The sequence below is a fragment of the Physeter macrocephalus genome, chromosome 2 (assembly GCF_002837175.3).
Source record: "Physeter macrocephalus isolate SW-GA chromosome 2, ASM283717v5, whole genome shotgun sequence".
In the NCBI taxonomy this organism is placed as follows: domain Eukaryota; kingdom Metazoa; phylum Chordata; class Mammalia; order Artiodactyla; family Physeteridae; genus Physeter; species Physeter macrocephalus.
The window spans coordinates 22,911,015-22,930,550 of record NC_041215.1 but is presented as its reverse complement, the minus strand read 5'-3'; the positions used below and the strand labels follow the sequence as shown (position 1 = coordinate 22,930,550).

The following is a 19,536-nucleotide window of genomic DNA, read 5'->3' as shown; positions in this document are numbered from 1 at the left end:
TGCCGTTTGGGGAGGGGCGCCCGCCGGGCCCGCGCGGCCGCTCCGGGTCCCGGGCCGGTGTGCGGGCGCCCGGGCAGTGGGCGGCTCAGACGGGGCTTGTTCCTTGCGGCCGGCGGGCCCCGGGCAGCCCCGGCGCTGGCGGGAGCCGGCTGGGCCGGACGGAGGTGCCCCGCGCGCTCAGGACACGCACCTGCCGGCGTCTCGGGCTCCCCGGACGGCGAGGCCGGCGGGAGACGCCCCCGAGCGGCGCGCCTGGCCCCCGGCTAAGCTCGCCTGCCCAGCTCTGGGGGCCCCGGGGCCGCCCTGTGCGGGGCCCCCGGCGCGCGCCATGGGCCGCTGGTAATGGACGGCGCGGAGAAGACTCGACCCTGCCGCGTCCGTGTTCGTTCGAGGGTCTAAAGTCCCTGGAGGATGACCTAGCACTTCCCGACCCCACCGGCCTCTCGAGGGCCCCCGTGGACGCGCCGGCCCGCCTCGAAGCTGCGAGGCCGGGCGGCCCCCAAACTTGGGACGCTGCGCACGCCCGGTTTCCCGGGCTCTGGACCAGGCGCGCTTCTTGAACTCACGTTCAGTACAATCGTTTCTTTTCCAAGAAGGGTTTTCCTTTTTTTTTTTCTTTTTTTTCCTTTTTTTGAGATTTTGTTGACTTTTATTTTTGGAGAAGGGAATTTGGGGGGGGGGGAACAAACGGAAGAACCGCCCACCGCGAAGCTCAGAAAGGGGATAAGGGACCGCCGGCGCGAGTCGGAGGCCTGGGGTCTAGGATGGAGTTGGCGGACCCGCAGCAGCTGGGCATGTTTACAGAGGGCGAGCTGATGTCGGTGGGGATGGACACGTTCATCCACCGCATCGACTCCACCGAGGTCATCTACCAGCCCCGCCGCAAGCGGGCCAAGCTCATCGGCAAGTACCTGATGGGGGACCTGCTGGGGGAGGGGTCGTACGGCAAGGTGAAGGAGGTGCTGGACTCGGAGACGCTGTGCCGGAGAGCCGTCAAAATTCTCAAGAAGAAGAAGTTGCGGAGGATCCCCAACGGGGAGGCCAACGTAAAGAAGTAAGTGCGGGCTTCCTGGGTGGGGGCGCGGCCCGCTGGGCGGCCCCCTCCTTCTTTCCTTCCTTTCTTCTCCCTCCATTTCTCGCTTTCTTCCTTCCTTCCTCTCTTTTCTTAAGCACCTGAGCCGACCAGCCGGGGAAGGTCGTGGGGAACTCGCTAGGGTACTTTGGTGAAGTCAGGCTAGCTTGTTGCGGTTGGGCGTCCTGTGCTCTCGGCCGATGTGGAACCCTTCTCGGAAGGGGGCGCCCCTCACCCCCTCTGCCCTCCCAGCTGTCCGAGGGCTGAGGTGCCCGGCGGAAGCGGCCGGCGTTGGTTTGGCTGCGAGCAGTTGGGCTCGGAAAGGGGCCTGCCTGCCGCCGGCAGCAGGTTTCCGCGCAGCGTGCGGCTCTTACTAGGGCCGGGGACACGCGGTTTGTTTATCCTGTTGGAGGGGGACCGTGCGGTTGCCAAAAATAATTGTTTGCACCGGCTTATCAGTCAGCAGGGGGGAACTTCGCCCTTTCTCACTTTCCTGGGATGTAACACAGGACACTTGGGCGACTCACAGGCCCGGTGACTTCTGAGAAGGATCGATTTGTTTCCCGGCAAACTTTTTACACGGATTTTTTCAGGCGCCCGTCTGCCCGTTGACATCCCAGAGATGGTGGGGTCTGTGTGCAGACCCCCGCATCCCACCCCCCCCGCCGCCAGGACGGTGGGAGCCTTGTCTCCATCCCTCTTGCTGGTTTCAGGAGGGGCCACCCCTCCTTATCGCTGCTGCCTGGGGGGACCGTGCCCTACCCGAGCCGAGGGGTTTATCTCACGGGCCAGGCGGCAGCGGGCCAGGCTGCGGACCCACTTTCATTCCCTCCTCCCGGCCCCCCGCTCTCACGCAGTGTGACAGCGCGCTGCCCAGCTGTTTTCGCCTGCTCTGGGATGCCTACGGTGGTCAGGGCGGGGAGCAGCGTGCTGAGACCTGATTGGCTGTGGTCAGTGCCCCAGCCGTGGACCCCCGGCGAAGGTGGGGCCGGGCGCCCCAGGGCCAGTTGTTCAGTTCTCTGTGCCCATCTCTTACCTGCAGGGTGGGGGTGGGGCAGGGGCCACCGGTGTCCTGGGGGGACAGGCCAGGGGACAGCGGCTGCCCTCCTGTGGGCCAAGCGAGGCCACGCCTCTGTTCAGATCCCCACTCCCTGCTTCTAAGTCACATTTTCTCATTAAGGCAGAAGCGCGTGGGGGAGACGTGGCCCTCGGGATGCCAGTTGGCAGCTGCTCCGGGTTGGGCCCCTGCCGCACCCCCCCGCACTCCCCTGCTCTCCAGGGCTGGTCCGCGTCCTCTTGGCTCCTCTTAGGCCTCATCCCTGGATCTGTCCGGGGAACGGGGTGCTGTGCTCTTGCAGCCTGGATGCACCCTTCCTCCGCCTGAGGTCAGCCTGGGTCTGTGGAGGTGTTCTGGTGCCGGTGCTTTATGCTGGGCTGCCGTGGCACCCCAGGCCCCAGCCTCTTGGGAGTAGCACCCCGAGGTAGGAGGGGTTCCCAGAGCCCGTCCCCAAGAGGCCAGGCTGGTTTCCAGCCCCAACTGATCTGTCTGGCTAGAGTCGCCCAAGCCCACCCTGCTGGCCATCCCTGGGGCTTCGGGGAGTGCACGCGTCCAGGGGCGTGGACTGGGGGCAGCAGAGCTGGGTGGGTCCCAGAACATCTGCAGACGCGATGGAGGCGTCGAGCGCCCACTTCTGCCAAAGCATGATGTACACGTGATAAAGGCTCTCCCCACATGCAAATGCACATGCCCAAGGTCAAGTTAGGGGACGTTTGTTCACCACCCAAAGAGTACCCTCGTGCTCTGCCGCCCCACCGGAGGGTCGCAGCGTGCTGGCTCCCAGTCCTCGTTTCCTGAGCGGTCAGCCGCGGTCCCAGGAGCTGTGGAGACGCAGTGTCCGTCAGAAGAACCGGAGGGGAAACTGAGGCCCGGGAGGCAGAGTGGTTGGCGGTCCACAGCCGGCCTGGCAGTGAACGCGAGGTGTCACAGCTGCAGGGCCGGTTCCTCCAGCTTAGCCCTAGAAGCGCAGGTCTTCACCTCTCTGAGGCCCCTTGGAGCGCAGCACCGGCCCTGTGCGGCCGCCTGCCGTCTGCAGCATGTGGCGTGAGGACCTGCTGGGTATGCGGCTGCGGGTTAGAACCCACCGCGCCTCCTTCCTTGGGCGCTGTGAGGGGGCGCGCCCTGCTTGGAGGCACCCTGTCCCCTTGTCCTGAGTCCTGACAGAGCGCCCCGGGTTGCAGGCCGGAGGAGGTGAGGCCCTGGGCTCAAGCAACGGCTGGGTGTCCACTCCCCGGCCCAGAGATCCAGGCTTCTGGGTCAGCCTTGCCGCCAGGCGGCTGCAGGGAAAAAAGGCTCCTTTGTCTTGGAGAGACTTAATGAACTCAACTCCAGACTCTTCTGTTGGAGCGAAGCGTCCACAATTTTCCAGACAAGCCTCAGGAGTCCAGTCCTCCGGCTCCAGTTGGGATGGGAAGCTTTTCCTTAGAGAATACACTTCGTGTTAAAGGAGGCCCTCCCCTCTTGTGGCTCCTCCCGGGAGGGCTGCGGTGGGTCTGTGCTTGTCCCCTCTTGCTCACAAAGACTAATTTGCTCTTATTGTGAAACACTAAAGTTCCGAAAACCACCAAGAGGTAAGACAGGAATTACCCTTCGTTTTAATACTGACGCTTCTGCCACACTCCCTTTGACCCTTTCTTTAGCATGTTTTCGTTACTTATCCAAGCATTTTTTAATGAAAAATTAAACTCCCCTAAGGATCATTTTCAACAGTAAGCTGTACCTGCTTGCTTTCCCGGGTTCGCAGCAGAAGCTGTGCTGGCGCCTCCCTGGCCGGGGGCAGCCGTGGGATTTTGCACCCATACAGACGGTGGGCACACGCCCCTCTGACGCAACCCTCCGGAGAGGGCCGGTGGCAGATGGGCCCCACTCATGGGATTCTCACCTGTCCCAAGATACTGTCCTTTGTGAGCTTTCATCAGCTGTTTAGAAGCATACAGCGGCCAGGGCAGTCTGTGTGCCCCACGGCCCGTCTGTGTGAGGGCAGGTCAGGGTCTGTACCCAGTGTGTGCAGGGTGCTGGCGCTTGGTGAGCCGTGTGGGGCCGGCGCTGGGCGGCTCAGGGCCCTGCCAGCCTCCTTCTTCATCGGCGTCCCTGCCCATGTGGCTGGGGCCCAGCAGGCCGGCGCCAGTCTCTAGGCTGGGCCTCCCTCAGCCAGGCCAGTGGTGACTGGCAGGTACTTGAACCTGGGGGGTGAGTGGTTGGGATTTTAGCACGTGCAGCAGAGCCTGGACTTTGCTGGCCTTCGTTCCAGTCCTGAGTGGCCTCTGCCAGGTCCTGGCATCTGCTGGGGCACCTGCCCCCCACCCCCCATTGGGAAGGATTCTGCCGTGAGGCCAGGCTGGCAGCGATAGGGCATGGCTGGTCCACTTAGGCGCCCCTCACTGAACGTCCTCACGGCCTCCCTGTCTGGTCCTTCCCTGGCCAAGGGGGTGACTGAGATGTAGTGGGAGCTGGGGGCCATCGGGATACGCCCCAGGCCGGGGCGCGGGGGTGGGGGCGCTGGCTCCTCACTCAGGAGTTGTTGGGAATCACAGCAGAGCCGCCCTGTATCCCACGCTGACCTCGCGCCGCATGGCGATTTGTTCTTTTAACGGCTTTAAGGAGACATAATTTACGTGATATAAAGTTCAACTCTTAGCAGGTAACTCAGTGTCATTTAGTATTTTCACAGTGTGCAACCATAATCTCTAATTCCAGGACATCCCATCCCCTCAACGGGAACCCCGCCCCCGTCAGCATCCCCTCGCCAGCCCCTGACAACCAGGAACCCACTCTCTGTCCCTGTGGATCTGCCTGTTCTGGACGTTTCCCATCAGTGGAATCACACACCGTGTGTTCTTCTGTCTGGCTTCTCTCCCTGAGCGTCGTGTTCTCAAGGTCCACCCACGTGGTAGCGAGGGTCGGGGCTTCTCCCCTTCTCAGGTGATGTTCCCGGGTGTGGAGGGACGTGGTGTATCCATTCACCCGTCAGTGGACATTTGGGTTGTCCCCACTTGGTGCCCGTTAGGAATTGTGCTTCTGGGAAGCTGCGTGAGCGAGTGTTTGTGTTGAACTTCACTTTTAGTGAATTTCTCCTCATTGTTAGTCTCTCTCCCGGATCCCCGATGGCCTCTTGCCGCATGATTAGAAGCATCAGCAGAGAGGCCAAGGGGTGAGGGGGGTCTTGCTCAGTGTCCCTCGTCCAGGGCTGCCATCGTCCCCTCCCCTGCTCTCTGTGGACCCGTCCCTGTCCCCATCCCCGTCTGGAGGGAGTGAGGTGGGCGCGTCCCCGGCGGCTCTGGGATGGGCACCTGCGGTGACAGCTCCTTTCCATTACTCTGTGAGCTCCAGGGGCTCTTCTCTTTCCCTCGTGGGTAGTCAGCGGGTCTGCCCCCAGCAGTTCGCTCTGCTCGGGTGGCACTGCAGGCAGGTCCCTGTGACACCCACCCTGAGCAGCTGCGGCCGGGCCGGAAGGCTCGGCTTCCTGTCACTTTACTTCCTGCATCCTGGCTGAGCGCCTGGCCTTTCCTCTTTCTTTAAATACTGTTTTTCTTTTTTTGCGGTCAGTGGTGTGCCTTGTAGGAGATGGAGAACTCAGAGAAGGTGTAGCGGCCCCTCTCCGGCCCGGTCTCTGCGGTGAATGTCTCGGGGGTCCTCCTGCACGCCCCTTTTACCCGCTCGGAGCGCTCATCTCCATGCCGCCTGTGGCCGTGGTTCTCCTCTCTCGGAGGAGCTGGACACCGTAGCCACTTCCCTGGTATCCATAATGGGATTTACACGTCTTTCTTCAGGAGGTTTTCATCACAGTTAACTGACCACATGAGCGCTCAACGCACCCACAGCGCGGGGACCTCCCTTCAGGGCTGGCTTTGTCGGCGTTGGAGTAGGGGGTGAGCTGTGTATTTGTGGAGGGAGGGGTGCTGCCATCCGCCTCCTCCCGCACAGAAGTTTGCCCCAAAGGCAGTGGGCGGATGGGGAGGCGCGGCCCAGAAGATGGTTCCAGGCCCAGGTATCTCACGGCACAGAAGGCAGAGCCCTGGGGCTTGTCCTCGCCTTGGAAGGCCTGGGGTGAGCTCCCCGGGGCCCTTGGACTAGCCGCGGGCCCCCCTCCCGGAGCTGCCACGCGTGTTGTTGGCAGCCTGTGTCTGCATTCAGGCGGGTTCCCACGCTCGGGTCGGCAGACGCTGCTTGAAGCCTGGCTGTAAGCGCTCCAGGTGGTGGCCACGCGTTGGCTCCAGGTACGAAGGGCTTCCTGGTGTCCACATGTGCAGTTTAGTTAGCCCAGGTAGCGCCTCTGGATGGGGAGGAGAGGGAGAGTGCCCGGAACCAGCTTCCTGAGGAGGCTGGCATGGGGTCAGAGTCTGCACCGGGCCCTCCCTCAGCCCCCCCGGCTTGCAGCTTGTGACAGCTTGCTCCCCATGTAACACCCTTCCCCTCTGGGCCGCAGACCCCATGGCGGCTCTGGCCAGGTAGCTCAGCGGGTACTTGGCTGGCTGGGTGGACGGCAGGTGCCAGACACTGGTCTCTGAGGGGAGCCGGCTCTGCACCTGCCCCTGGGACCCCTGCCCCTGGGAGCCCTGCGAGGAGGAGTTCTGTACTCAGTCCTGGCAGGGACCCCAAAGGCCTGGTCACCACTGTCATGACAAAGGCTGCTGTGCCGTGCGGCCCAGGGCGGCCGCCAGCCCTCGACTGTCAGGTAGAAAGGGAGGGGACTTGCCTGCGGGGGAGAGTCCTTGAGTCACCAGAGCTGAGCTTTGGCCCTGGAGAGCTGGCAGCAGGCAAGGCCAGGAGTCAGAGCTGTGGGGTGATCTGGGCGAGAGGGGGAAGGATGCCTGGGGGCACAGGGCTGCTCCCTGACAAGTGGTGGGGGACCCGGAGCGTCATGGGGCACCCAAGCCCCCACGGACAGGGCACCCACCCGCCCAGGGCCTGACCCACAGGGGCCCAAGCTGGGAAAGCTCAGGGAGCACCTGCCAGAGGTCCGGAGGGGCTCACAGGCCAGGAGGGGTGGTACAGGGTCTGCTCCCCACACCCCAGGATGTTCCTGATCCTTTACAGCAGTACTCTCACCGGGGCCGTCTTGCCCCCAGGGACACCTGGCGATACCTGGGGACATCTGTGGTTGTCATGATGAGGGAGGGGGGCTCCTGGCATCAAGGGGTGGAGGCCAGGGATGCTGCTCCACCCCCCACAGCGCCCGGGACGCCCTGACGTCTCAGTGCGGAGGCGGGGCTACGGTGTGTCATTTATCTGGGGGGAAATTGAGCGTGATCCCTGCTCACACTGGACACCAGGATAAATTCCAAAGGTCAGGCGGTGTAAACCAGGGCGACCCCACCGTCTGTGAGTCTCCTTCCCTCCCTCCTACTCAGGTGTGGATTGAAATGTGTGCAGCGTCCCAGACCTCAGAGGTCAGGTGGTTAGGGATAAGCGCTGAATGATGGGGGGAACGAGGGCACAGTTACTGCTGCGCCCCACAACCCTCTGGTGAGGGTGGGAGTGGGGTGGGGGGCAGGTGGGCAGTGAGCTCATGGGAAGCAGCTGTAAAGCTGTGTTTCCTCCAGCAAGTCGGTGGCCTCCTGTGCTATGGGTCTGGGGAGTGGGCGCTACACACAAATGCTGTTTCCGGGGCACCCTCCCTTCAGAGGCTGCATGAGTGCCGGGCCGGGGAAGCTGCATGGGAGGAGGACCTACGCTGGGGAGGGTGGGTGGTGTTGAAGGCACAGGATCCGTGCTGTGCGAGGGTGGGGTGTGGTCAGGAACGGCTTCCTGGAATAGGCCACCTCTTCATGGAATGTGGACAGTGGGAGGCACGCGACTCGGGTCTCATGACGTTGGGGACCCCTCACCTGCGCGGCTGGTCTTGTGTTTCATGCTTGGGCTTCCCGGTGAGGACTTTAAAAAATCCTTATTGACGTATTATTCACATACCATGGAATTCAGTGACATTGAGTATCTTCATGGCAACTCTCATCTTTGTCTAGTTCCAGAACATTCTGTTACCCCAAAAGGAAGTCCCGTCCCCATCAGCAGTCACCCCATCCCCTCTCCAGCCCCTGACAACCAGGAAGCCACACTTTGTCTGTGGACTGGCCTGTTCTGGACGTTTCCCATCAATGGAATCACACACCGGGTGACCTTCTGTGTCTGTTTCTCTCACGAGCGTCGTGTTCTCAGGGTCCGTCCACGTTGTAGCGAGTGTCAGCGTTTCTGCCTTTGCACGGCTGAGCGGTGTTCGCGTGTGTGGAGGGACACTGGAGTTGTATCCGCCCTTGGGCTCCCGTGGATGGTGCCGCCATGAGCGCGTGTGACCGGGTCGCCGTGTTCTCGGTCCTCCCGGGCACATGCCCTGATTGGAGGTGCTGGGTCAGTTGGTGACTGTTCAACCTTCTGCGGAGCTGCCCGCCCCTGGCTCCCGCAGGGAGTCCTCATGGAGCCGCTCTAACAGCGGCGGGGAGCCTGGGCTTCGGTTCCGGAGGGAGGAGGGGGTGGGGGGATGCGGGGACCTGGCTGGAGCCCCAACTCCCGCGTGCTCTTCTGCTGCCCCCGCGCGGCCTTCGCTGTGGTCTCTGTGCGTCTTCAGTTAAAATGCGGGAACAGGGCCTGGTCGTGTTGCTGGGCTCGGCGACATGCCCAGGACTAGCTGCCCCTGTGTGGAGCTGCTCACTCCGGTGCTGCCCTCTGCACGGTTTCTGGGGGCCAGTGGCACTGCCCGGCCGCGGGACTTGGCTGACGCCTCCGTCCTCTGTCTTCAGGGAAATCCAGCTGCTGAGGAGGTTACGGCACAAAAACGTCATCCAGCTGGTGGACGTGCTGTACAACGAGGAGAAGCAGAAGATATATCCTTTTGGGGCTCGGGGTGCCAGGTGTTCCCTGAGCGCTGCCGACCCCGGGGCCGGGGCCCCTCTCCAGCGAGTGCCCACGGGGGGCGCTGCAGGATGCGGGCTGGTTCTCCACTTAGACCTCCTGTTCTCATGTGGAGCTGGGGCCCTGCTGTGAGCTTGGTCCCTGCAGCAGGGACGCTTTCCTGGCTTCTGTTTGGGGGGCTGTGCGCCCTGGCCTGTGGCGGATGCATGGGGGACGGGATGGGGAGTGTGTCACTGCGGCAGCGGTGTACCGGGAGTGTCCTTGGCCTTCGCCCTTTACTCCTGGGCTGCAGCTCCGAGAAGCAGAGTATAGGGGCCCGGGGGCCTGCTGAGGGGCCTGTGTCGCAGTGGGGCCTGTCACTGACTTGCTGGATGCAGGGTGATGGGGGTCCTCTCCATCCTAGTCGCAGGGCTGCCCCTCCACGGTGGAGATGCGGCTGGGGGGCTTCAGCCTGGCCCTGGGCTCCCCATCCCTGCTCCGCAGCCTCACCCCTGTGCTGCCCTCGTCTCTCCCTGGCCTCCCACCCCCGCTCAGGCCTTCTCTCCGCAGGGCCCACACGCCTCTCCCTCGCTCCTTTGGGGGCCAGGGCCAGGGCTGGGGCTTGAGCTCCTCTTTGGGGTGTGGAACGACCGGGGGGGCTTCCTGCAGCACCTGTGATCCCTCTGGGGTCTCCAGCTCACTGCACCAGTGCAGCCTTCACCTCCTAGCATCTGTCTGTTCCCTGGGGTGGCCCGTCTGGGGCAGGGTCTTGGCTGAGCATGCTTTCCTTAGCACTGCCGCTGCCGCACGTATATGGTGATGGAGTACTGCGTGTGCGGCATGCAGGAGATGCTGGACAGCGTGCCCGAGAAGCGCTTCCCCGTGTGCCAGGCCCACGGGTGAGCGTGCGGGCCCCACTGCTGCCCCCTCCGCCCCCGCCCGGTCACTCACGGGCCCAAGCGTTCGAACAACTTAATTCTGATCATCAGTGAAATGAAAGCTCGAGTGTGTTTCAAAACTCAGGGCTTCGGGACTCAGTTTGCAGTCCCGCAGCCCACCTGCTGTGGACGCCCTGGCAGCCCCACAAGCTCCTCTCTGTGCACCTCCCTGCCCCACTGTGGCCGCCAGCGAGGCTTTGGGGCCTCCTGTGCTTGGGAAGCTCCTGACGGCGGCCTGTACTGCCCTGGCTGGCTAGCTCTCCTGGGCAGTCAACCCCTCACGCCCAGTTGCTGTAGGACCATCTGGCCTGTGGCATGAGGGCTCAGTGGGTTGGCCTGGGTCCCTGGCCCCAGGGGGAACGGGGTGGGGGGGCAGCAGGGTTGTGTCCAGGCCACAGAGGTTGGGTTGAGGGCCCCTGGGCTGCCCAGGCTGGGGGGGCAGCTGGGGCAGGTGCCCCTGGTGGGACCTACTGCAGCAAGGGCCCAGGAGTGGCTTGGCCCGGCCACTGGCCCTCTGGTTCCCTGATGGGCCGCCCGGCACCGACGGCCCCTGAGCCTCGGCCTCCCATCCTCGATCCCGCTGGGTCGCTGCAGGCAGCCGTTCCAGGCAGCTGAGGTTCCCGACAGGTGGGGCCGCGCCTCTTGGTGCGGTGGGTCACAGAGGCTGTGCCCCGCAGGTACTTCTGCCAGCTGGTGGACGGCCTGGAGTACCTGCACAGCCAGGGCATCGTGCACAAGGACATCAAGCCCGGCAACCTGCTGCTCACCACGGGTGGCACGCTCAAGATCTCTGACCTGGGCGTGGCCGAGGTAGGTGCCCCCCCCCCACCACCACCCAAGCCGGACCCAGGGTGGGGACGCGGAGTGGGGTCCCGGCCCACACCGAGGGCCGCTCCCTGAGGGCTGTCTGGTGCTGCTACAGGCCCTGCACCCGTTTGCCGAGGACGACACGTGCCGGACAAGCCAGGGTTCCCCTGCGTTCCAGCCGCCCGAGATCGCCAACGGCCTGGACACCTTCTCTGGCTTCAAGGTGGACATCTGGTCAGCTGGGGTCACACTGTAAGTGTCCCTGGGCCTGGGTCCCTCCACCCCAGGGGTCCTCCCTCACCCCCCCCCCCGGCCCCAGGTATCCCGTCTGGGCTCCAGGCTTCCATGACCTGCCCCTCCTGGCAGGTCCCCCAGCTGCTGCCGCCCCGGAGTCTGTAGAGGCCACGGAGCCGGGGTCAGGAGCCCCCATGGGTGGGGGGACAGGCACTGGTACGCCGTCCTCCTGGCCCCGCCCACCTCGGGCTTGTGCTGGTCTCCACCTGCGCTGCTTCCCACACCGGCCACAGTCGCTGTCGGGCAGGTGTTTCTGTCCTGACCCCTGGGGCTGAGAATTCTCAGATACCACGAGTCGCCTGCGATGCTCGGCCTACCGCTGCGTATCCCCCACCCAGACGCCACCACGTGGTCGTCTGTTCTTCTGTGAGCTCAGGCGGCACCGAGTGGGCCTGTGTTCTCTGGAAGCCTCTCCTGCCCGAGGCGAGTTCACGTTGCAGCTCCCTGTGCGCGCGGCCGCCGGCGTGGGTGTCCCGTTTCATGTTACTGAGAGCTGACTCGTGTACCCTTGACCCACCGTGTCAGAGCGTACCATCCGGTGGCTTTCCGTATCTTCCTAGTGAGCCGCCACCATGTGTTCCAGAACATTCTCCTCACCACGTCCAAGTCCCCACAGGTGGGGGTGGTTAAGGCTCGGGACCAGGCTGGCTCCAGGCTGGGGCGTGAGGCAGGCCCTCCTGACTGGTCTGTCCTTCCCGGGGACGCAGCTACAACATCACGACAGGCCTGTACCCGTTCGAGGGGGACAACATCTACAAGCTGTTTGAGAACATCGGGAAGGGGGACTACACCATCCCAGGGGACTGTGGCCCCCCACTCTCAGACCTGCTCAAAGGTGAGACCCTCGAGGCAGGAGGCCGGGCTGGCGGCGGGTACTGGGGCCCCCGTGGGTCTCCCGTGGCCCGCCGGCCCCGTGGGAGCCAGCCCTTTTCTGTGCAGTTCCCCGACGCGGGGGTGGGGTGGGGGTGGGTGCGGAGCCTAGTCGGGGGTGGGGAGCAGTGGGCGCAGGGGTGCCTGCGAGGGGCCGCTGGCTCTCTGGGCTCCAGTGCCTGCCTTGGGCCTTCGTTCCACCCTGTTCTGATCCCCCATCCCTACAGTGAAGTAGCAGCGGGGACCCCAGTCCACCTGCTGAGTGCGGGTCTCCTGCGGGGGCCTCTTTCTGCTGCAGTTCCCGTGCTGTACAGCAGGTGGCGCTGTCTGTGCACGGCAGGGGCCTGTCTAGGTGTGGATGGGTGGGAGCCACACCAGCATCCTGGGGCTCGCCCGAAGTTAGTTTTGATGACACAGCACATGCAGGGTATCGACCTGTGTGACCGGCACCGTCCTAGGTTCCCTGCCCACAGTCCCCGGGCTCTGTGTAACTGACCTGACCCTCAGCTTGTGCTGGACGCTGGGTCAGTGCCCGGCCTTCGTGTGATGCACAGCCAAGAGGATCTTCACAGTCCTGTGTGGCTCCTGAGCTTTCTGATGACTGAGTCTCGCCGGTTCTTTGGTTTGTTAGTGAAGGTGAAATGAAGCTGGGCAGCTGCGTTCCCAGTGCTCTGTGCCCCCCCACCCCCAGTCCAGGCCTGCATTGCCAGCTGCCCCAGGACCCTCAGAGGGCTGGGCATACCGCCTGTCTGGGGTCTTATTGGAACGTGGGAGGAGCCAGCAAGCGGGAGGCGGCGGCCCGGCTGGCTCAGTCCCGGCCCTACCCACCTGAGCGCTCCTTAGCAGCTCGTGGGCCCCATCCTTGGGGGGCCTGGAGCGTGACCCTTGGCCTCCCCCAGCTCCACTGAGGGCCGAGGGCTGTTGCAGGCGGTGAGCTGGTGTTTCGGACTCTCCTTCCCTTGCCAGGGCCTGGTGGGTCGGAGTTTCCTCTGTACGGAGCTTTCTTTGCTTCAGTGACACAGATGATGATCTCTTGCCACCCTCACTCATAAACGCTCAAAACAGCCCCAAGAGGGGCCGACGAGATGGCAGAGGGCACCCGGGTCCCTGTCCCCAGATCCAGGCAGGCTGTCCCATCCTCGCTTCCTCCGCCCAGGCCTGCCTTGGGGCCTTTGCACTGTACTCTGCATGGAGGCTCCTCCCGGCCACAGGGCTGTTGGGCCGCCTCCCCCGTGAGTCTCTGGAACACCGCCCTGGCCCTGCCCTCCTGCAGTGAGGCCGTGACCGTGATCTTTCCTCCTCTCCCACACCCTCAGACACTCAGCTCTCTGAGCCCCAGTTTCTGAAATGGTCTCTCGGTTCCTGAGAACAAAGGCATCTCCAAGAGGTGTTGTGCAGAGAGTCCTGCCGCCCCCATCCCCCTCTCTGTGTCACACCTGGTCCTCCCGTGGGGAAGGGGGTGGGCACTTGAGCATGGTGGGGGCTGGGGACCTCGGGCCCTGGGCCCCCTGCAGCCCTGGGGGTGGTGGTGCCGCCCTTTGCTGCTTTGGGCCAGCCCAGCCCAGCCTGCAGGTCAGCCTTGCCCCTTCTGGGTGTCCGGGTGCTGGGCAAAAGGCCCTCACACCAGTGTCTACGTACGGTGTGTCGCCCTCGGGGCCTCCGGTTCTTCTGCCGCCACCTCGGGCGGCTTTGGTGTCCTGGCTAGAGTGGCCAGTCACAGGCTTTGCTGGCCAGAGCCGGGTGGGCACCAGCAGGGGCGAGCCATGTGCTTTGTCTTCTTGGGGCGTGTGGACAGGTTCAGGGTCACTGGGGTGGGCTGTCCGTCCTGCGTCCCAGCCTTCTCTGGTCTTGGTCCACGTGACCTCGCTTTGCAGTGTCTGCCAGGCAGCCCCTCGTGTCGAGACAGGGAGACGGCCCCGGCTGCGTCCGCCTCAGTTCAGCTACGGTCTTAGCATCCTTGCCCCTGTGCTGGGCGCCCGGCTGTAGAGGCCAGGCCTGCGGGGGAGGGGGCTCTGCTCACTCACGCCACCCCCTCCCCTGTACGGGCACCCACGGGCGTCCCCACCTCTCCCAGGCAGGGGAGGGCCCTCTGCCCGTGCTGGCCCCTACACCCACCGCTGGTCTCCCTGGCAGGGATGCTGGAATACGAACCGGCCAAGCGGTTTTCCATACAGCAGATCCGGCAGCACAGGTGAGTCCCCGCAGTGCTCCCCCACTTGGGGGCCCATGTGGTGCGAGCGAGTGGGGGCAGGGGAGGGGGAGGTCAGGGCCGCGGGGGTCTTCCTGGCTCAGTCTCTCCCGTTGGGCCCCTTCTCCCTCCCTCCCCCACCCCGCGTGGTTCGCAGCGGGAACTGGGGGTGGGCCCTTGGGAGCCAGGAAAGCCCCCGGCTGCCCTGACCCGCCGGCTTCCGCAGCTGGTTCCGGAAGAAGCACCCGCCGGCCGAGGAGCTGGTGCCCATCCCGCCGAGCGCGGACTGCAAGGACCGGTGGCGCGGCATGACGGTGGTGCCCTACCTGGAGGACCTGCATGGCTGCGCCGACGCCGCGGATGACGAGCTCTTCGACATTGAGGACGACATCATCTACACTCAGGACTTCACGGTGCCCGGTGAGTCCACGGGGGTCGCGGGGGAAGTGGGGAGGCCCCGCCCCCAGCCCGAGGGTCCGGTGGCCCTCCCCGCACTGGCCGCCCTGCTGACGGGTGGCCTTCTTCCCCAGGTGGCGAGGAGGCGTCTGAGGCAGGGCTTAGAGAGAGAGGCCCGCAGGAGAGCCAGTGCTCAGACCTTTCTGGAGAGGAAGCTGAGGCCAGGGCCGCCGAGGAGCTCCGGGCAGAGCCCGGGCCCCAGTGTAGCGCTGCCCCACCTGCCGCCCCGCGGTGCTGTGCTGTCCCGGGGCTGGTTCTGCAGGCTCCTGCATGAAGGTCTGCCCCGCTGAGCGTGTGCGGGTCATGCTTGCTTCCTTCCGGCTCGCCGGCCAGGGCTTAGGCGTTTACTGTAGAAAGAGCCCGTGTGCAGGGTGGCCAGCAGGGCCTCCATGGAGCAGCCCCAGGGTGGGTCCGCGTATCCCACTCTCCTGGGGGCACGTTCAGGCCTTTGGTGTAGTTGGCTGCAGCCGTTCCCCGTGGGGTCCTGGGGTCAGGTGGGATGCCCCCGCCCTGGGAACCTTGGCCACGGTCCAGTCCTGAGTCAGGCTTCCTGGAGCCTCCGTCCCCTCCACAGGATAGAAGCAAGGTGTCCTGTCTCTCAGAGGCACTGGGGTCCTGGGACAGGTGCCTGGGCATGAGCCTTGCTGGTCAGCCGGCTGTAGAGGCACTGACCACACACCGTCTCTTTAGGCCTGTTCCAGAGGCTTGGGGCTGCTTTGCCTGGGTTGGGGAGGGTTTGTTCAAGAGCGGCTCTCTGGTCCCGAGCCAGATCCCTGGCCTGGGAACGTCCGCCACACGAGACGTGGGGACGGACGGTCCTGTGCTGAGGTCAAGCAGCCGCTTCTTGCTGACCTGCCCGTGGCCTGGCAGCGGGCCGTGTTGGGGCTCCTCCTGTTTTGGTCCTGTTGTGTGGTCATGGTCAGAGGCTCTCAGCTGCTCCCCTGGTCCCTGGTCTGTCCCTGGTCCTGCCTTCCACCCTGAGGGCTGGTGCTGGGCCTTGTGCCGGGTGTTGGTTGGTTGGGGCCAGTGGCCCCAGTGCCTTGAGGGCATGTGGGGCAGATCCCGTGCCCTCCAGCCGCCCTCGGACCGTGGTCACTGCTGGAGGCTGGGCCCCAGGTCATCTGCGCAGAGTTTCGGTGCTCGGCGCCCCTGCAGCCCCTCTCCCCCATCGGAGCAGGCAGCTGACACTGCCCCCACCCCCATGCTCTGGGTTCTGACCTGAGACGCTTCCCGGTCGCGGGCCGGTGCCTCCCGGCTAGGTCCGGAGGCCGAGTCAGGCACGGGACGCCATTGGCGGAGACGGGGCTCTATGTGCGGAGGAGATGGGCTTGAGGCAGCTGAGGGCAGTTTCCTGCTGACATCCGTGGGAGGGGGGTGCGCCGCGGGCAGCACGGGCTCCCCCACCCTTCCCTCCCCCCACGCCTCAGCGGGCACACAGCGGGGCGGGCAGCCCCGGGCCAGTGGCCCCGGGACCCGGTGAGGGCTGGCAGCGCACACGGTCGGGGCCGGGGCATGGCAGGCACCTGTGACGGCCTCTCCATTTGTGCCCGGCGTGGAGAGCCGGCGAGTCCGGACACCTGCCCCGAGCCCAGCCCCTCCGAGTCCCACGGGGCCCAGCGAGGTCTGGCCGTCGCACAGGTGAGAGAGCCGAGGCTCAGGCCCCAGGTTCCTGGTGTCCACCGTGTTGCCACCCGAGTGCAGGGCTCCACTCACACCTGAACAGGCAGGTGAGCGTAGGCTGGGCCCCGCCCCGGCCAGCTCGAAGGCCAGCCCCCCCACTGGCAGGACCGGGTGGGACAGGTGGTGGAGGTGCCCTGGGTCCGGGCAGGCGGGGCGCTGGGGGCGTGTTGGTCAGGGACCCCCAGTCAGCACACGTTTGCCTTCTCCCTCCTAGGACAGGTCCCGGAGGAGGAGGAGGCCGGGCGGAGCGCACAGAGCCGGGGCCCGCCCAAAGCCGTGTGTGTGAATGGCACCGAGTCAGCCCAGCTGAGCACCAGGTCGAGGGCGGAGCGCAGGGCCAGCGCTGCCTCCAACCCCGCCCGCAAGGCCTGCTCGGCCAGCAGCAAGATCCGCCGGCTGTCGGCCTGCAAGCAGCAGTGAGGGTGGCCGCCTGCAGGTGGGACGTGGCGGGGACCGGAGGAGTGGGTTGGGGGCGCGCCGTGGGCACTGCCCTGCTTGGCTGGTGTCGTTGTCACGGCCTGTGCCTGTCGCCCCTGGGGTCTGGGTTGGAGGTGCAGGAGGTCACTTTCATCAGGGCGTTGGCCATGCACTGGGTTCGGAGGGCGGCGTGTGCAGGAGCAGGGCCCCTAAGCCGGCAGCCTGTCTTGCAGACCTGCGGGGCTCACCCCCACCCCGCCCAGGGTGCTTTTGCGACAAGGCGACGCTGGTGTCAGACGAGGTGCGGGGGGGGGGTGGGAGAGTGAGCAGGCCCAGGAGGGGCTGGGCTCTGACTGAGGCCGTCATCTCCCCTCCCTGCTTCCTCCTCCCAACCCTGACCGCCCAGTCCTCAAAGGGCGATTGGGCCCCAGAGGCACTGGAGACCCTAATCGCCTGCTCAGGATGTGAGCAGTGGGGTACGGGCCTGAGGCTACAGCCCCTGTCCAGCCATGTTCTCTCTCTCAGGGAGCTGCCCCTGAAACACCCCCCGCCAAAGAATTTGTCTGCCAGCATCAGAACCAGCCAGGTGGGGTAGGAACTCGTTGGAGGGAGGCCCGGTTCCCTGGCAGAAGAGCCATGCTTTATCCCACCGGGTGGGCAGCGATTCCCGGGGTGGCCCCTTGAGGCAGCGCAGCCCTCCCTGGCCTCCTGAGGCATTTGACAGCGCTGCGGCATGACCAGGCCTCAGTTTCCCCAGCCTCTGGGCGGCCCCAGGGCGGGCCTGCTTCCTGGGCTGCAGGGCCTTGCGTTGACCCGAACGTGACCCACCTTCTGTTCTGGTCTCAGCCTGTCTCCAGGAGTCCCGGCCAGGTCCTGCTCAGTCTTCCTGCCGACTGCTGGCCTGCCGCCCACTGCCCAGGAAGGCCGCCGCTGCACCCTTCGTGCGGACCGCCCCTCCGGAAGCCGGAGGGTCCTGGAGGGCTGTGGTTGGGGGACAGCAGGGACTGGGGTCCGCCCTCCCCTGCTGGCCGGTGGACGCGACCTCCTGCTGACTGCAATCCTGTGCTGAGCCCCTTCCCCCGGCTGGGGGAGGAGGGAGAGGGCCAGGCGCGGCCCCACGCCAGCCCTCGCCATGCACTTTACGTTGAGACTACTGGTTCTCGCCCGCCCCGACCCCTCTTTTTACTCTGCCGCTCGTTAGCGCCTCCCGCACCTGGTGATGTGTTCCCACCAGCCGCAGCCGCAGCGGGACGGGCAGGACAAGCGGGCCTGTCGACCGAGATGCATGCCCAGTGCCCAGGGGAGCCCGGCGGCTGCCTTGTTTTATTTGGTTGGTTCTTTTTTCTTCTCCTTTTTTAAGAAAAAATAAAACAGGTGGATTTGAGCTGTGGTTGTGAGGGATGTTTGGGAACTGTGGGTGGCAGGACGTGCTGTCAGGTGGGGGGCGGTCTGAGTCTGAGCCTGAGCCTGGGGCCCTCTGTGGACCCCACAGTGGAGGAGCTGGCCCGGGTCTGCAGGTCTTGCTGGTGGTGCCGGGTGGAGATTTGGGCCTCCCACGCGTGTCTGCCTCTGGCCATGCTGGATCTCTGTGCTCTCTGGTGACCCGGCCTCCCCAGAGCTCCACAGGCCCCTCTGCTCAGCCCAGGGGCCACAGCCCCACAGTGCAGTGGCCAGGGGAGCCTGATCCCCTTCCCCCCCAGGCCTCTGTACTCCTGGGTCCCCAGAGAAAACCCAGAGCAAGCAAGAGTATGCAGTAAATATAATCAATCAGAAAACAGAACACAAACTCCATCACTGGATGGTACACAGCACGAAGCTTCGAGGGGCGGGGCAGGGCGACTCGGCCGCTGGCCAGGGCTGCCCCATCTTTTGGCAATAAATAAAGCTTGGGAAACTTGAAACTTTGACCGTTTGGGTTTTGTGTCTCAAACACTGGTGGGTCCTGGCGGCTCTTTGGACGGTGTGGTTACGGGAAGTGCGGCCCGCTCAACATGCGGAGAGCGGGTTCGGGGTGCAGACACCAGGAGGGAGGGGACCGGGGGCCGTGTACAGGGCTGGGGGCGGCGGCGGCGGGTACGGTTATTGCTCGGAGGGGGGCGCGGACTGCCGCGAGCACTCGCCGCGGTGAGGTAAACGGCTTCGGGGGCTTGGAGGCTACGGCCTCGAGCTAACCTCACAGCCCGGGCCCGCGCGCCCTCTCTTCGCGGAGCTTCGGCGCCCCTTGGTCCCTGCGCGTGCGCCTTAGCGCGAACTCCGGCGCGTGCTAACCGGACGCGTGCGAACCGCACGCGTCTCTAGGCTCGATTGGTGTTGGGAGGGGCGCTCTGCGCAAGCGTCTCGCGCAGTTGGCTCGCATCGCCCCTCCAGGATGCAAGCCCTACGCATGCGCTTCCCGTTGCGTCATGCCGGAGGCGCGGCACGGCGGGCACGGCGCGCACGGCGGCCCCGGTCACTAGCCCGAGGCCGCTGTCTGGGGCCAAGGGAAGTTGAATGTGGTCCTCGGAACCCCGAAGATGAGAATCCACCACACTCCCTTTAGTCGACCCGATGAAGTGCCTGGAAGGGACTGTGTGCGTGCGCACTTTGGGCTGGCGCAGGGTGCCTGGGGCACTGCGCGCGTGCTCGAGGCCCGCGGTCCCAGCGCGGGCGCGCCACGGCGTCGCGCCCCAGGTATGTCCGGCGCCAAGGCCCCGCCGGTGCCGAATAAGCTGACGAGGTGGGCGCGGGGCGCAGGCTTAGACCGGGCTGTGGTCGGGGGACGTGGGCGCGGCCGCGGCCACCGCAGGGGCCGCAGCGACGGGCTGGGCCAGGCGCGGCGGGAAGAGCCTGTCGTCGAGGCTGGCCGCCAGCTTGTCCAGCAGCGCGCCCGGGGGCCCGGCGCACAGGCCGGAGCCAGGGCAGCCGCCGCCGGGCTCCTCCTCGATGACGGGGA

General features: G+C 65.3%; 1 protein-coding gene across 7 annotated transcripts; it reads left to right on the top strand.

Annotated features, from left to right (window-relative positions):
- On the top strand, nt 1-17,988 carry STK11 (serine/threonine kinase 11). 7 transcript variants are annotated; one of them, XM_028500926.2, is made up of 11 exons: nt 3-1,054; nt 8,864-8,947; nt 9,764-9,853; nt 10,570-10,702; nt 10,815-10,951; nt 11,701-11,828; nt 13,997-14,054; nt 14,278-14,471; nt 16,407-16,623; nt 17,130-17,195; nt 17,451-17,812. In XM_028500926.2, the coding sequence occupies exons 1-11, from the start codon at nt 765-767 to the stop codon at nt 17,671-17,673; spliced, it is 1,620 nt and encodes a 539-aa protein (XP_028356727.1). In that variant the 5' UTR covers nt 3-764; the 3' UTR covers nt 17,674-17,812. The 7 variants fall into 7 exon arrangements, with proteins under 7 accessions (XP_054937692.1, XP_028356727.1, XP_054937679.1 ...); XM_028500922.2 differs by having other exon boundaries at nt 6-1,054; nt 17,130-17,190; nt 17,451-17,988; XM_028500930.2 differs by lacking the exon at nt 17,130-17,195 and having other exon boundaries at nt 6-1,054.
- The last annotated feature ends 1,548 nt before the right edge of the window (nt 17,989-19,536 follow it).

Excerpts from the sequence above, each read along its gene's own strand:
- STK11 (XM_028500922.2), top strand. The coding sequence starts at position 765 with ATGGAGTTGGCGGACCCGCAGCAGCTGGGCATGTTTACAGAGGGCGAG. Across the intron at positions 16,624-17,129 it reads GTGAGGGTGGCCGCCTGCAG|GGAGCTGCCCCTGAAACACC; the intron begins GTGGGACGTGGC and ends TCTCTCTCTCAG. Across the intron at positions 17,191-17,450 it reads CCAGCATCAGAACCAGCCAG|CCTGTCTCCAGGAGTCCCGG; the intron begins GTGGGGTAGGAA and ends TTCTGGTCTCAG.